The sequence below is a fragment of the Dasypus novemcinctus genome, chromosome 18 (genome assembly GCF_030445035.2).
Source record: "Dasypus novemcinctus isolate mDasNov1 chromosome 18, mDasNov1.1.hap2, whole genome shotgun sequence".
In the NCBI taxonomy this organism is placed as follows: domain Eukaryota; kingdom Metazoa; phylum Chordata; class Mammalia; order Cingulata; family Dasypodidae; genus Dasypus; species Dasypus novemcinctus.
This window is the reverse complement of record NC_080690.1, coordinates 17,433,604-17,450,534: the sequence shown is the minus strand read 5'-3', so window position 1 is coordinate 17,450,534 and position 16,931 is coordinate 17,433,604. Positions and strand designations below refer to the sequence as shown.

General features: G+C 48.9%; 1 protein-coding gene and 1 pseudogene across 1 annotated transcript; one reads left to right on the top strand and one right to left on the bottom strand.

Moving 5' to 3' along the window:
- Positions 1–534: 534 nt before the first annotated feature.
- ATXN1L (ataxin 1 like) lies at positions 535–11,791 on the bottom strand. The gene is made up of 3 exons (XM_004456705.4): positions 11,666–11,791; positions 9,645–9,712; positions 535–8,167 (listed from the first exon to the last, which is right to left on the bottom strand). Exon 3 carries the CDS (start codon positions 8,048–8,050, stop codon positions 5,981–5,983), a length of 2,070 nt encoding a protein of 689 aa, XP_004456762.1. The 5' UTR covers positions 8,051–8,167; positions 9,645–9,712; positions 11,666–11,791; the 3' UTR covers positions 535–5,980.
- Positions 8,956–16,719, top strand: LOC101437957 (F-box only protein 6-like; annotated as a pseudogene).
- The last annotated feature ends 212 nt before the right edge of the window (positions 16,720–16,931 follow it).

The following is a 16,931-nucleotide window of genomic DNA, read 5'->3' as shown; positions in this document are numbered from 1 at the left end:
GAGCTTGGGGTTAGCAGTCTGACACCACACATAGATTGGCACCACTTTTTCTTTTTTTCTTTTTTTTTTTTTTTAAAGATTTATTTATTTAATTCCCTTTCCTCCCTCGGTTGTCTGTTCTCTGTGTCTATTTGCTGCGTCTTGTTTCTTTGTCCGCTTCTGTTGTCGTCAGCGGCACAGGAAGTGTGGGCGGTGCCATCCCTGGGCAGGCTGCACCCTCCTTCGCGCTGGGCGGCTCTCCTTACGAGGCGCACTCCTTGCGCACTGGGCTCCCATATGCGGGGGACACCCCTGCGTGGCACGGCACTCTTTGCGCGCATCAGCACTCACTGCGCATGGGCCAGCTCCACACGGGTCAAGGAGGCCCGGGGTTTGAACCGCGGACCTCCCATGTGGTAGACGGACGCCCTAACCACTGGGCCAAGTCCGTTTCCCCACTTTTGCTTTCTATGGCACATGCTTCCAAGAGTATTTACCCCCACCTGGTGGCCACAACCTAAGGCTAGAGTAGGAAGAAGGCGCAAACACCAAAAGGAAAAGCTAGTATTTTATATAGATAGATATATAGATATATAGATATTGATATATATTGTGTTTACATAGTCCACAAGTTAAATGCAGGTATCCATAAGAAGAGCATTAACAATAAAAATACAATCTGTGTAGCCAAGTACAGACTTAAAATGGTAAAACAGCAAAAAGGATCTCACAAAAGTACAAATATACAGTACAAATTGATTTATTTAAAACAGTTACAAAAAAGCACAACAAAATAGAGATTATCCTTAGAATTATTAATGCTTTGTTAAAGATCAGGTAGGATTAGAGGGTAAGAAATGGTATTGGGTGGGGGGAGCACCTGACTAGTTCTAAGGCTTTAGATACAATGCAGTTGATTACATATTAATTCAGCCATTACATACTGGGAATAGTAGTTGGGGGATCAGTAATTTATCTACAGGGAACTCCTACACAAATCAGATCCATCCAGACCATCCCAGTGCCATCTTCTACTCCTCCAGACCCTAAAGCCACCTGGATAACAACATTCCCATCGTTCCTTCTCCACCCCATTCCCTACCCATATATTCTCCCCTCCCCTAAGGTGCTGTGCAAGCTGAGAGCACTCTGCTCTCTGCAGCTGGAACACATATTGTTTTGGCTGCAGGGATCCTGTGTGACTAGGAAAGTTGTAGAGGACAGCCTTATTTTAATACTTCAGGTTTGCCACAAGTACAGTCAGTCTCTTCCCTAACACAATCTAGATTCTCTTGAATGCGAGTATCAAGCAAGTGAGGGATCAACCTTGCCTTCAGCAATACCAGCAATGCACTAACCACTCAGCTCACAACTCTGTGCAACTCCCTGTATAGGGGGTGGGTGTGAAACCAGTCACCAGCTGTCTCTCTGAAGAACCTCAGTCCCCATGACAGTCATAAAACAGAAACAAATGCTTGCAAGCTCAACAACAGGTAAAGGCACATGGGCTGCTGCCACACATTGCAGACAGGAACCCAACTTGAGGCCATCTTCACTGCTGGGCATTGGCAGTGGATGGCTTTGGGATCGCATGGACTGAGTCTGCAATCTACTGGGGGAGGATCTAGGCTTAACAGGAGAACTAATAAAGAAAACTTTAGTGTGAAAAGTGCATTTTATTACTACTGTTCCTGCTGGGGAGGCTCAGCAGGGCAAACTGCACCACTTCTCCTTCTGCCTCAGGCACTGTGCATAGTCTGCAAGTAAGGAGAGAGTGCAGTCGCTCAAGGGCCAGTATCATCCTGGGCCCAGACCAGCCCTCTGGTCTGAAGATGGATCCTAGAGTTGAAAGAGCAACTGACAGCTGCAAAGACCCAGATGCTTATTTTATTATTGCATAATGTGGGAGACCTTCCCTACCCAGGGAAGCTGGGAGGTGAAGCTTCCCAACGAAGGACTAATAGGCTCCTGATCAACATCCAACCTAGTATGGTTCAGCTCTTCAACTGTAGTGTACACTTTTTCCACCGGTAAGAACTGTAGCTTCACTGTGGTTTAGTATGCTTGGCCCCAGGAAGGGGCCCTAAAACTTGCCCCTGTCCTACTTACTTTGCTTATAACACTGTGACCTAATCTCCCATGGCCAATTCCATTAATCAGGTCTCTACTCCAATGGACCCAGTCAACCCATGTCTATCCTTCATCTCCAGTGTGATCACTCAACTTTTTTTCAATATGCCTACTTTTTGCAGGTTTAAATCATGTCACCACCCTGTGCTTCCCCTAAATATGCTATGATGTCCACTGGTAAAAATAAAATTAAGCACTTGATGGGGTTATTTCAGCCAAACTTCAAACCCTCCCCCACCTCAGAATCCACATAACTGGAGCTAGATGAACCTCTCTGGGATGCTGGCACAGGCTCTAAGCTGGTTATCCCTCATTAATTTTTTTTAAAACAAGATACAAGATACCACAAAGGAAAGAAGTTAAAACAACAGAAAGCACCCACAACAGGACTTGCTTGTTTCTCCCCAGGTCAGTCAGAGATGAGATATTTGGAGGTGAAGGGCTCCTGACAATCACTGGAGCTATATCCCTTTGGGTTCACCAGCCCACCAGCAGCATTTCATACTATCCCTTTTCAACATGACTTTATTATAAAGTAGCATTTGCAGAACACAGGTAAGAATGGACAAGATGCCTGGATTTAATCTATATCGCCAAAGTCATGGAAGGACAGGGAGCTCTATTGAGCAGCAGGCAAGACAGTGAGCACACAGCAGCAGTGGCAAAGCAGCAGACCAAAGCCCTTGGTGTTATGACCAACTGCCACCAAGTATGCAGAAGGGCAGTCCAGATCTGCTAGAGCCCCTCCTCTCAGGGATGAGTGTTTAGCTCAGAACTCCCAGACCCCTCTTTCTTGTGTACACTCACCTTGATAGGAAAGGTTGTCCAAAACTTGGATGTATTCCCCACCCTCCTTTTACCATTCCTCAAAAATTGGTATAAGCATTTCTGTACAGTGCCAGTTAGCAGCCCTCCTTTCTATCCCTAAGCTTTGGGAATGCCCTACCTATAAGAGATTGGCTCTGGTCTTCTCCAACTGCCCATTCTCAGAAGCTGACAACTTCTCACAAAACTGCTTATTCTGTTACTCTTTTACCTCTTGCCAACTGACGAAATTCCTACAAGGAAGAATGGACACACCATAGGCAACCCTTATTTCTCATGCCTGGAAGAACAGATTGGACCAGAAGGAAAAGGCAAGGAGAATTTCACAGCTCTGACCAAGATTTAAGAACATACAGCTTCTTTTCCATACTTTACGAAAGACACCTTTGCAGCTCAGCAAAATCAAGTATTACTACATATGGAAGGCAGGTACTAGGGGAGCTGCTGGTACTGCTTCATCAGCAAGAGACAGAAGAGGAACGGCAGCAAAAAATCAGGGCCGAACTTGCCAAGATCCACAAGAATTTCCTTCCAGGATCAAGTGGATGTTACCAGGCTGAAAGGTCATGTCAAACCCAAGTGGAAGGTTCTTTGATTTAAACTATTTCACCCATATCTAGCTCAATAGAGGTTTGCTCCCAGTGCTCTCCTAGGGAGAACACTTGGTAGTCCTTTGTGGGCATATTTTGAGTGTCTACTGTGTGCATGTCACCATAGTCAGTTGATGAGCCTTCCTGATGAAGGATGCATCTGAGAAACCCGTGCAAACCATAATCCCTAGGAATGAACAGCCAGAGATGGGGCCTTCCCCCAAGGCTAGTCCAGAGAATTTTCCAAGACTAAAACTCAAAGGCCCCCCCATAGGAAACAAGACAGAGAAAGCAGCATTCAGAGAGAATGGGGGACAGAGAAGGGAAAGGACATGATCCCAAATGCAATACAAGGTGAGTGTTTACCAGACAGGGTTGGTGTTCAGTTCTGATTGAACTGGAGACTTAAGTACTCCCAGTCAGGTCAGCAGCTACCTTTGGATTGGCCTCCAAAAGATGACTGACCAGATAACTGCTCTCAAGGAATGAAATATCAGAGTGGAGGGCTTGAAGCAGACAAGCCAGTTTCTTCAGTCACTCTGTTCCCCCAGGAGAACAACCTTTAGCACCTGAACACTAAGAATGACTCCATTCTCAGAACTCCCCCTCCCCCCAGGAGGTAGGTAAGATTATTCATCCCCATTTGGCAGCTGGGGAGGAAGTGAAAGAGCGAGAGGTCACGAGACTTTCCTAAAGTCATTGACAGAGCAGAGCTCAAACCCCAGAGGTTTGGGACTCTTGATTACAGGCCAGGCCTTGGCCAGTCCAAGTAAATCTACAAAAGAAATGCCAGGATCCACACCCTGGGAGAAGCCTAACCAGAGAGCTGGATGGACAAAACCCTGAGTTGCCTTCAAGAGTCTAAAGACCCCCAGAAAACAAACAAAAAATACACTCACCCACCTGAAAGTTGGTGAGGGAGTCTAATTCTCAATATACAGTGAAATCCCACAGTCCAAGCTGATGTTTTAAGGGTTTAAAACACAGCAGGGGGTGGGGTGGGGGAGCGGCAGATCCAACTAAGATGGAAAATACTATTCACAGAGGGATACTCTACCACAAAATGAAGTCTAAGGGACTCCGGATATTAAAAGGTTATCAAGATTATCCCAGAACCTTAGAGCTGGCTGTGGGAGGGAATGGCCTGGAGAAGCCTAAAGGATAGGAAAGGCAGTGGAATAAGATGGGAGATACTGTGTAAAAACACCATGATGGGCACTGCCCCCAGCCAAGTGTGCTTGCCCTGACCCAGGGCATAGTTCCCGTCTTGTTTCTCCACCAAGCTGCTCCACAGCAGAAGAGGGGACATGATTCTCTGAGTTTTTAAAAATATAGACTATAGCTGAAGGGGAAACGAGAGAGACCCCTACACACCAAAAACTACAGGTCTTGGTCAGAGTGGACAAAACCAACTTTGCAGATGGGGAAAGGCAGTGCAGCTACAAATCAGGCCCAGGTCAAGACACCATGCAGAGAGGTTAGGGCAGCTAAAGGGTGGGGGTAGCGCAGGCACTTAGGCACAACATCGACAAAGGAGGGGAACAGGTGCCTGGAGGAAAGGGTCCACTGGTTCTTTGAAAAGTTACCATTACCAACTGGAGATTCAAAGACATTTTGAAGTGGGTCAGGCATGCTGAGCAGGAGGCGCTTGGGTAGGTCAGCTACCTTTCCAGAGGCCCTGCCTAGAGCCCAGTCAACCTAGCTACCAGGTCTTTCTCCCCCGGCCCCCCAACTAGGTCCCCCGCACAGCATACTTCATTTTGATCCCCGGAAGGGCTTATCTCTCTCTCGGTCCCCAAGCTGCTAGAAGCCTTGTGGGAGGAATGGCGAGGAGGGATGGGAAAGGGCTAAAGCAGAGGATCAAGCAGAGCCCTGTAGATAAGGGTGCTCCTCGCCCACAAACCCAGCGACATCTGTAACAAAATTACCCTTTAAAGTGCACATCTCTCAAGAGAAGGGTTCTGGGTGGGAACCCCCTATTTCCAACTGTGGGGCCTCCCGACCTCCCACCACAAAAAGGAAAAACAAAAACAAAAACTTCAGACAGTTTAACTGCTACTATAAGCTGTGGATCATCATTTTTGGCTCTTTCTTTGCTCCCTTCACCTGCTCCCAAAGCCTGGACTTTCCCCTTTCAGGAGCTAGGGATGCGGAGGAAAGAACAGGGAGGCCCTGATATATGGAATGTTTCTTATCCTGTGCACCCCCTTTCTTTCTTGGCCCAGCCTTGCTGCTCCCCATCACAGCACCCTGTGGGGTTGTCCTGAAAGGATGCCATGGGGTAATGAGCAAGAGTCCCTGCCTTGGGAGGCTGCCTCCACACTTTCACTCCCCAACCCTGCCCCAAATCTCACTGCCAAGAGAGCCATTCCCTGCTCGGCATGTGCAAATCCTCTGCCTGCTCGTGGTGAGGCTCGGCTCTGGGGTAAAGCCCAGGCCTAGTCTGGGAGAGAGGTTCATTTTCCTGCATTGGAACGCCCTTCAATGGACAGCTTCACCTCTTGTGGAATGAAAGAGGGACGGAGCAAGGTGGCCCGAGCCTCCTCCCCTTGCATGCTGTATCTTTGGAAGCTTGGGGTTGGCCAGCAGGCCTGAGCACCAGGCTCAGGCTGGGAGGGCTCTACCACATGGGAACCCTCTCCTGACAGCTGGCTCTTCCCCTCACTGTCACATAGCTCTCTGGGTCCCAAGACTGTCCTCTCAGGCCTTTCTCGGGGGGGACCCAGCTGGCCTGGGGGAGCACAGCTGGCCTGCGCAACTGAGTTACTGTTCAAGCTCTGTAAACTGATAGAGATGCAGACATCTCCCACCTGTAGCCGATGGCAGGGCAGAGAGAAAAGCTGTGCAGTCCGCCCAGGGCTGCAGGAGGACCAACCCTGACCATATACAAAGAAGGGGTGCTCAGGGGGCACCTCGATGCTCACTTTGCTCTGCTGCTCCCCAACCACGAAATGCAGCATGACGAATCCAGGCCACTGGCTCTCCTGAATGTCCACAACTGTGCTAGAGTCAATCTTCAATCCCCCACTCACTTCGGCACTGCGCACAAAATCCTGGGTCTGGAGGTCCTCCACTCGCTTCAGCTCCCCCGTAGCCAGCTGGATGATGGCGCCTTTCATAAAATGGGAGGGCAAATGGGAGGAGGTAATGGGGGGTGGCGTTGGCTCCTTGTCTGGGAAGGTGGCTCTGGCCTGCATGTCCAAACTTGATGCCACCAGGATCTCTGAGCCCATGGGCAGCAGGCCTGGGTCACTTCCAGTGGGCACCAAGTTGCCATTGGCTACAACCACTGCTTTGGGTAAAGGTCTATGTTTCACCAGTTCCTGATGGGACTGAGGGTAGAAACCTCGGGCCTGATTTTTCTCTGGCATCTCTGTTGCATTCTTGGCTGACCCTTGCCCTTCACCCTGATGGTCAAGGGTATGATGGGACAGGTTGAGGGGGCTGGATTCATCCTTCCTCTGAGCCGCCACTGCACGATAGTCCTGAGAAGCTAGAGCGCCAACCACTCGTTGGACCTCAAGGTCAGTATCTGGAGTCCCTCGGTGTGCTGGCACTGCCACCTCTACCCGTGGAGTCTGAGAACCTGAAAACAACTGTCCATCCACCACACATTCCACCACTGGCACCAGCCCCGGGCCTTCGCCCTTGCTGTTGGGGGAGTCAAGGGCTTCGCTTTCCCGTCTTACTAAATTTCGTTCTCGTTGTCTCTGTCCTCCATTGGCAGCAGCTGCTTCCAGAGCAGACTGACCCTCCTGAGGGATAAGAACTGGGCTGGCACCTGCTGGTGGGGTTTCATGCAAGGTATACCCAGCAGGTAGCCTGGACATCTGGTAATAAATGGGCATCCGGCCTGGAGCAAGGTCCAGTGGCTGTGTACTGGAGTGATGTGGCAACTGCGCAGATGGGGAGGCAGCAGAAGGGGTTTTATTGAATGAGTGGGCTGGGGATGAAGTTTGGGGGGGAGGAGTGGCTCCTTCTGCCAGGAGGGAGGCATATGGCACAAAGTGAGGAAGATGAGAGGTGGTGAGATTGGCAGAAGGAGAAAGGAGGGGACTCGGTAAGAAATTAGGTGACACAGCATAGGGCAGGCTATAAGGAGATCCAATAAACTGCAGAGAGGTGGATGGAATCTGAGCATAGTGGATTGGAGGATAGTGGATTCCTGGATGTTGAATCAGTGAAGACGCTACATTAAACGTGGGGGGCAAGGGGCTCATGTTCACCACGGAGGGTAGGCCAGTTGGTGAGAAGGTAGAAGGTGGCACAGCCACCTTATACAGCATGCCATACTGGTCCACTGTCAGACCGGCAATGGCCTCAGCTCCATCACCCCCCAGGCTTACTCTGGCTCCAGCCTGACTCTGCCCGGCTACCACAACCCCTCGGGACCATTCAGAGGCATCACTGGAGGGTGTGTGGTTAGTTGAGCAGCTGGTAGTTCTCCCCATATCCTCGCTGGTCACAGGGAGGTCTCGTTTCTTTGGTGGAAGGCATTCCTGACTCCTCTCATGAACAGGTTTCATATTGCTTTGTGGTGTTCCTGGAGCCTAGAAGGGGTCGGCTTGCTCCTTGGGGCATCAGAAGCAGCTTCTCTGTGGCTTTCCTGCACCCCTTTCTGCTGCTGGCTGGGGTGGCCACATCTGTTAGGGAGCAAATCAGAGGCAAAGAAAAGTAACCCAGGGTGAACAAAGTCAGAGGAAAGTACAGTTATTATGGAGGTCAATGGAGGAAGATACAACAAAGGGAGAAGCAGGAAAAAAGGAGCTATGGGAGAGATACAGAGAAGGATGCTATGCCCCCCCCCAACTCATCCAGCTTAGAACACGAAAGAAACAATCAGCAAAACCACAAAGCACAAAGAGCTAAAAGGATAAGCATTTGAAAATGCATAAATAATCTGTGGGCTCCACAACCCTGGAGACACCAACAGCTTGATGATTAGTCATGCCTCTGATGAGGACCTTGACTATTCTCAGCTTGCTCCCACAAGGGGGACTTGAACACAAGGTCTTTGCTGCTGGCTCTCTTCCTGCAGTTCCTCTCCTGTTTGCTACCAAAGGCTAATGTGCCATCTTCTTTCCCTGAACATATGATCTCATCCTTGCTTCCTTTATGTAGCCTAATTTGGGTTATGATCTCACCTATCCCCAGACCCTCCCACCACCACCACCTCTCAAGACTAGCTAAACTCTCTTCCTCCTTTGCTTCTTATCACCACTACCTTAAGGACTCAGGTATCGGTAAGTCCTGGGATTTACATGTGGCTTTCTTTTCATATACCTTGCTCCCTAAAAATGTTATGAAAACTAGCATCTTGGGAAGCAGATGTGGCTCAATCTATTGGGTTCCCATCTACTATATGGGAGGCCCTAGGTCTGCACCTGTGGAGAGCTGACGGCACACGCCCATGGAGAGCTGGCACAGCAAGATGACGCAACAAGAAGGAGACAAGCAGACACAGAAGAACACGCAGCGAATGGACATGGAGAGTAGACAGCAAGTAAGCAGCAAGGTGGTGGAGGATAAATAAATAAAATAAATCTTTAAAAAAAAAAGAAAACTAGCATCTTTTTTGCCTCATAAAATACTACTACCTTCAAACTTGGGCCCTGATAGGGAGAGAGACTGTATTAGCTCTACAACTTGTTTCTCCTCCTCCCCGAGAGGCAACAAAACCCTCTAAGCAAGAACTTCTTTTCTTCTTATTGACTACCTTCAATATGGCTTCTTTATTCCACCTCTTTTAACCTTTGTGTTTTCTTTTATCTGTGGTTCCTTTTCCACTACAGGTCAGTCCCAGGTACTACCTTCTAAAATTCTGTTCCCACTCCTCCCAATTTGCCTGTTTATTCCTCTCTTAGATCTGTATGATTCTTAAGAAAATTCTCTCTCTCCCTCTCCTCTTATTGTCACCTTTCACAAATGCTTTTGTCCATGGTCAAACAGTATCTCTTTGGTCTGAACATTTCAATGTACATGAACTTTGTCACCTACTTCTTTCAATCAGGCTTCAGCTCTTTGGACTGAAAAGACATTTCTATGATACTACACTCTGTTGTGTTTTTCCACTGTTGCATCCCAGATGTTATTCTGCAATAAGGAAAGTGCCTACATTACCTGAGCTTCCAGTGGAGCTTCTGAGCTGCTGTAGTAAGAAGCAGTCTCCTCCCGGCTGGCTTGGGAACCTAGAAGGCAGAAATAGAGATGAAACAAGCAGGAGTCTGACCTCCGAACCTTCCCAGGGTCATCGTAAAAGGTAACTCCAAAGCCACAAAGACATTAAAGTCCACAACGAGTCCTAGACTCATCCTCTTCTCCAGAGGTAACCACATTTATCCAGAGTGCCCAGGCAGTTAAATACAGAAAAAGCTATACCTTAACCTCTAATTTATAGGAAGACATCCCTGGAAAAAAATTTCCACGTGTCAAATTTCATTGTTTTCCTTAACATCGTAATCTTCATTCTCCACCCGTGGCTATTTCCCAATGGTTAAATTTACTTCCAATCCCAATTTCAGTTAAATAAATGGAAAAGATTCAACATTGTTCCCAGGTGAATAATGGGAGACAGGAAAAATCAACGTCATGAACTTCACCTTTACTCGGGGTTGATGAAAACACATGCGGAGGTTATTTAAATGAGAGAAAGTGGCACTATAAGGAAAAAGAACTATTATTTACGATTCTGGGGCAGAAAAAGAGGTCAAGGGGGAATCCCTCAAGGGAAAGCCATATTAGATTTTAAAAGTTAAAAAAAGAGCTCTAGTATCTGTCTGTGACTGTGTGTGTACAAAATTTTCTGAGTGACAACTTTGTACCAAGTGCTGAATAAGATGTGACAGAAACTGAAAACACTGCCTTGGTCCTCAAACAGCTAACAAGGGGGAAACAAAACACCCACTAAGCTATCAACACCTTGATCTATACGTGCTAGAGACATCAAGCACTAAAGAAACGGGGACTTAACCTCTGTCAATAGAAAAAGAAGTACAGATTAGTCTCTAAGAAACTGCCAACTGTAATGTCACCAAGTTCCATACGATCCTGTAAGTCTCAATCAAACTGAAGGCATATGTCACATGGACCAGGAACCTTCTGTAAACATTTTTCTCTTAACATAGGCAAGATAAGGAAGTACACAAAAGGTGAAGAGATAGGAAAATAAGGTGAAAAGACAAATTCCTAGTTCCATAAACAAGTATTACACATTGGGCACAAGTTATGCATCCCTTTCTCTGCCAGCATTTCCAGAAACTAAACAAGTGTTAGCTCTCTTCTTCATTCCCAATAGAAACTGGGGCAACATCTTCAATTCCAGAAGGATCTTGCCCCTTGCAACTAAAACACTGAAGAAAACCTGCCTCTAGGTCACTGAGAGGACTAAAAGAGGCAAAAGGTCTGCAGGAATGACAACAAAGAACCAAGACTCTGCGATCGGTTTCCACAACGCAAAACACGTTTCGGAATCTGAAACCTCGGCCTCTGGAGCGGCTCAACGAGGATTTCTCAGGGATAAGACGCAGCTTGTGACTCCAACTGGGCTAACGGGGAAGGAGAAAGTTCCGGGCAGCTGCCTAGGATGCCAGCAGAGCCCGAAACCAAGCACCCCATCACGCCAAGGTCGGAATCAAAAGCCTGAGCCCTGCCAGATCCCCGAATTCGCGGGAGGGGGGGGGGGGGTAGTGCGCGAAAGGTGCGCCCGACAGAAAGGGGGAAGCCTGTAAAAATCCGAGGGTTACGACACCCCTTGGTCCCGCAATTCCTGCTGCAACAAGGGTAAGGCCCGAATTTGGGAATTCTCCGTTTAGAGAGGGGGAGTCGGCCCTTCAAGCAGAGGGGCAGGGGCGAGGCCGCGCAGGCAACGCTTCCTTGTTCGAGGGCCCCTTCCCGCCCCGGGAACTCGGACAACCCTGTCGGCGAGGGCGCAGCTACCAAGGCCGGGACCTGAAGCCACCTTCCAGACCCGGCCGGAGATAAGCGCGCGGGGGTCTAGGCGCGGCCTCCTTTGCTCCCTCCATCTGCGGTTCTCCGGCCCGGCGAGGCAACCGGCTCCAGGGAGCCGCTTCCTCTGGAGCGCCAAGCCCAGGCCTGGTCTTAGCGTAGTTGGCCCGGCGGCCTTCAATTCCGCCGACACTCACCGGCCCATCTCACGGCGCTCCCCGGTGTCCTCCCGCTAGTCCCGGAGCCGCCGCCTCCGCGGCCGCCGCCATCCCCGGCCCCGGAGCCGCCCCACACCCAGCGCCCTCCCCTCCCCAGCCCGGCGCGCCGGGATGGCGTCAGCGCGTCCCGCCCCCTACGCAGAAAGATGGCGTCACGGCCCGGGCGGGCCGCCAGGCCCAGGACAATTCCGGAGAGGGTCCCTCGCACCCAGCGCCCCCCTCTGGTGGGAAAACGAACTCCTCCCCTCTGGGGCTGGGTCACGTGAATAGGGCTGCCTCTGGCACCCTCACCGTGACCCCGCAATGACCCCGCGGTCTCCACTCTAGTAAATTCAGGAAGTTCCCAAACAGCCCTAGGGCGTGGCCATCAGAACCCCCCACTTCCTGGACTTCCCCAGGCCGACTTGTGGAGCCTTCCCCTGGGAATCCTGGGGAACCCGGGGCAACCCAGGACCGCGAGAAAAAGGGGATCCCACTAGAGAACCAGGGTTGAGATGGAAGCTCTTTTAAGAGCTGAGAAATAGCCCTGAGGGAGACAGCAGAATGGACGGGACCCAAATCTAGAGGAAGCTGGACCGAGTAGTAGGAGATGTGAAAGTTTGTGGGATATAAGAGGCTTATTAACGTGAAAGAGGGCTGGACTACTAGATGATGTGTTAGGTCACCACTCACCACAAATTCATTGGTGCGACTTGGTGTCATGAAAATTTGATGAACTTAAGTGAGAACACACACACACAATTGAATTTATACTTTATTACAACTGTATAGAAAGAAAGTAGCTCTCCGTGTTCCCTGTTTCCTAGTTGTCTGGCTCTGTAATTTTGTAGACCTGAAGTACAGACATTGGAAGTGCAGACAAGTACCCCAACTCTTTGAAGTTAAAAGGATCAAGTCAGAGAAAAGTGCTGATAACTTAAGAAAATGTATGTCACAAGAGGAATAGGTGACTTTTCCCCATACTGTGTTCCTTCTGGTATGGCATGTAAAGATGTCATTTTAGGAAAGGAAATTTACCTTTGGAGGCCAATGGCCGAAAGAACAACTAATCCAAAGTATACATTGAAATTATAGAAATACTTCATGGATTTAGCTTTCCCCAGAAAACTGTTGATAGCTGGTATTGGAAAAAGCTTTTCTAAAATATCCAAATGCAGGTAAGTGGACTTGGCCCAATGGTTAGGGCGCCTGCCTACCACATGGGAGATCTGCGGTTCAAACCCCGGCCTCCTTGACCCAAGTAGAGCTGGCCCATGTGCAGTGCTCATGCGCACAAGGAGTGCCGTGCTACGCAGGGGTGTCCCCCGCACAGGAGAACCCCATGTGCAAGGAGTGCGCCCTGTAAGGAGAGCCGCCCAGCGCGAAACAAAGTGCAGCCTGCTCAGGAATGGCGCTGCACAGAGAGCTGACACAAGATGACACAACAAAAAGAAACAGATTCCCGTGCTGCTGACAACAGAAGCGGACAAAGAAGCAGCAGCAAATAGACACAGAGAACAACCAGGGTGGGGGGAGAAGGGGGAGAGAAATAAATAAATCTTTAAAAAAAAAAAAAAGAGCAATTTAAAAAAATAGTTGTCTATTTCCCCCCTAAGTTATATGGATATAGTACAAAGTTGTGGTAGAAAAGTTAGAAAATACAAGGCAAAAAAATCATTCATAATTGCCAAAATCTGGAGAAAAGCATTTTGGTATATTTCTATTCAGTCTATGATATCTATCTATCTTTTCCTATACATAGACACAAATATATTTGTTGTATTTACATAAGTATATCAGTTTAGATTCGAATTTCAATTTTTGGAAAATGTATTTAAATTGTGAACCTTGTCAATGGACTACCTCGAAAAGCAGAGAAAAGAGAAATACAAAACCCTGAGTTTCATCGTTTTGTGCTTTCCTTCAGGAACTGGATTCTGGTCTGGCTGTATATATATATCTGTACTAAGCTGGGCTGCCCCTTGACTCCACTCAGAGATACCTGAGTTGAAAATAGTAAGTTTAACCCATTTTATCAGCCTGTGCCAAAATTGTAGGTGAAGGTATCCCTAGTGTTACTTCTTTGAAATTGTAGCATTGTTTGGGGGGAATCCTTTCTTCTCTTAAGGGATAACTACAAAATACTTTCTTCAACAAAAGTGAAAACAAATACTTTTTTTTTTTTAATGACAATGGTTTTAAAAAAAGGAAATCTTTCCCTCAAACCACCACCACCACCTTGGATCTGGGGTTCCTGGTGGGGAAGGGCTATAATTTACACCGTGTTTAGAATTAAGAGTTTCAAGATTCACGTTTAACAGTCTCTTAAAAACAAAGCAAAACACCCCGGCCGGGTCGCACGCAGCGCCGCCCTCCAGGTCCCCGGGGCTGCCCGGGCCTCCCAGGCCGCAGCCGCGCGTCCGCGCTCGCGCTCCCCGCCACACCCCGCGGGCGGCGCCCCCGGGCGAGGGCTCAGGCGCGGGCCGCCCGCCGAGCCCCGCATCGGCCCGGGAGGCGGTCCGGGCCGCGCTTCTCCCTTTCCCGAGCCGCAGCCTCTCCTCCCGGGAAGTGGGGAGGACCGCGCCCCGCGGGGCTGCGCGGCGGCCGACGGTGGAAGCGGCCGGTGCGCCCCGCCGGCCCCAGCCCCGGCCCGGCCCGCGGAGCACCACCCGACGGCCCGAGAACGTCCTGCGGCGCTGAGCCCGCACGTGCCCGCGCGCGCGGCCCGCGGCCCTGCAGCCTCCGGCGCCACCTCCGCGACCTCAGGATCCTCTGGAAGCGCGGGAGCCTGCGAGCAGGCCTGGAGCAGCCCGCGGCCCACTGGGAGCTCTTCGACCTGCCGTGCAGCCCCCGCGGGAACCTCCTGCGCGACCCGAGTGCCGAAGAGTTCTTGGAACCCTGACGCCCACGAGGGGGACCCCTGGAAGGTGGAGAGCCTCCCTGGAGATCACGGGACAAACCTTCCTGACCCTAATGTCAGGAAGCACTTGGTCACATCATAGGACGCGTGCCTCAAGTCCCAGCCGGTAGACCGCAAGGCCGAGGGCCCCTGGGGTTTGCTCCTGGACACGTTCCATCCCCCCGTCGTGGTCAAGGACTGGTTTGCCCCACATCGAACTGTGGCTGCGCCTGCCATGTCCGCGTCCAGCTGGCTTCAGCTGACTACGTCCTCTTGGCTTCTCCTTGGAGCCCCCACCCATGAAAATCCACCAGTGGAATGATGCCAAGCGGGTGGAGGTCTCCCAGGCGACTCCCATATCATCTTCCTGCTCGGGAGGCCAGGACACCCAGTTCTGGGCTGACTGGTACTGCCCGTGTCACCAACAGCAGCATCGCCATCAGCCCAAGGTGACCAGGGGGCTGGCACCTGTGGACAGCTCAGCCTGAAGCCAAGGCTGGGTGGGAGGAGGCCACCCAGCTGCCCTCCCCACCCTTGTCTCCACAGCTTCGATGTCTGTCATCTAACCGGCTGTCCATCCTTTCTCTGTCCAGACCAGCCAAGTGACCAAGGTTCCCTCCAGGCAAGAGCTGGGCCCCTGTGTTGAGTACTGAGGCCCCTCTGTCGGGAATTCCTGCCCTTGTTCCATCCTTGGGCACCCACCAGCTTGTGATAAATGACTGTGCATGACTTTGATGTTTCATCATCGTAAGTGTTTCAGTTAAAAAAAAAACAACAGCAACAACAAAACAGTTGTTTTGGTTTGTTGTTGTTTAGATGCTAAAAGAGCATGATTCCGATAAGATAGCATGGAAGTGATTTTTTTGCTTTTTCAAACAAATTTGCCATAACTTGATGAATTTAGTCCTTTCTTTCTTTCTTGATGGTTTGCTGCAGATATCTATCAGCTATGTGAAGGTATAGCCAAGAATATGGTCAACTGTGTCAAACCAATGAAATAGGAACTGTCAGCCATCAGTAGTCCAAAAATGTACATTTTTCTAACCAAGAAGTCTGGGGGAAAGCTGAGCAAACTCAGAACATATAATGTTGCACAGATTGAAAGATGTTTATAAATCAGTTTTGCATTGGAGGCAGAACAACTTCAATAAAGTTCTTGGACTAGGGAGTTGAACTCAGATTTTTATTAAAAAAAAAAACTAGAGCCAAGAAAATGGAATTTCTTTCTTTCTTAAGAAAACATACATTTTCCTAATTGGCCTGGTTGTGAAGCAAGGTCATTGAATTTAGAAGTTTCAATTTTCGAATATGTTTTATCGCGACCATGCATACGTAATTTAGGACTGACTTTTGCCTGGGACACAAAGATCTGACCTCAGCAGTTGTTTCAGGGTAGGGCACAGCCTCATCGTTCAACTTGTCCAGTTTTGAATTGGTTATTCTCTGTGGTACTGATTGCTAAATAACTCGACTATCACCTCTGACATAATTCAAATGCTTGTCACAGAATCAGAATTTTGTATTCAAAATATTTTTTCTTAAATCTGTTTTCTGCTTCTAATTCTGCTTGGTTTAAAGGGTTAAAGGTTCCTAGACCCAGTAAAGGGCTCCTCTGTGGCATGCCCCCTCCTATTGTTACTAAATTATGCACCTTAAAAATATATACACCTTAAATAACAGAGAATATAAAGATGGAGAACATTTATTCAGACATGAAGGACCACCTAAATTCTTTGTTTCTTATTTCGTAGAATATGTCACCAAATCTGTTGTGTTCTTATTTTGTAACTAATGTGTAAATTAAATGTGGACACTCTACCCCAAGTTGTAGTGAACAGTACCTGATAGAGGTTACTATGAACTATAACGTGCTGTAGAAATCCAAGTCCACCATTAAGGTGAATATATTCAAAAGGAGAGAACGGACTTAGAGCTGAGATTTTTATTGTGCACTAGGAGATTTCTTCTACTTAGGTATGTGACTTCCAGAGTAGCTCTGGCAGAACGGTAATGTAGGTGAAATTTGTACCTTTCTGTGCCCACATACTTTTCTTAACAGAGCTTGATTTCTGCTGGCTGATGACACTTCTAACTTGTTAGAAATAGAATAGAAAACAGAGTTGAAGATACCTAAAGGGCGGCCAAGTGTGAGCTTCTTTCCATGTCAGCTAATGACCGTTCAAGTTAGGGGTGAAAAATCTTGATGTCTTTCTTGACTCTTCACTTCTCTCAACTGTCCTCCCCCTCTCTCCCTGTCATGCTCCCAACCAATCTCTCAGCAAATCCTGTTGACTCTACCTTCTAAATACATTCAGAATTCTGCCACTACTGGTCCAACCCACAGTAATCTCTTGCCTGAATTATTGC

Bases quoted from the DNA above. Each gene is read 5' to 3' on its own strand.
- ATXN1L (XM_004456705.4), bottom strand. From the start codon at position 8,050: ATGAAACCTGTTCATGAGAGGAGTCAGGAATGCCTTCCACCAAAGAAA.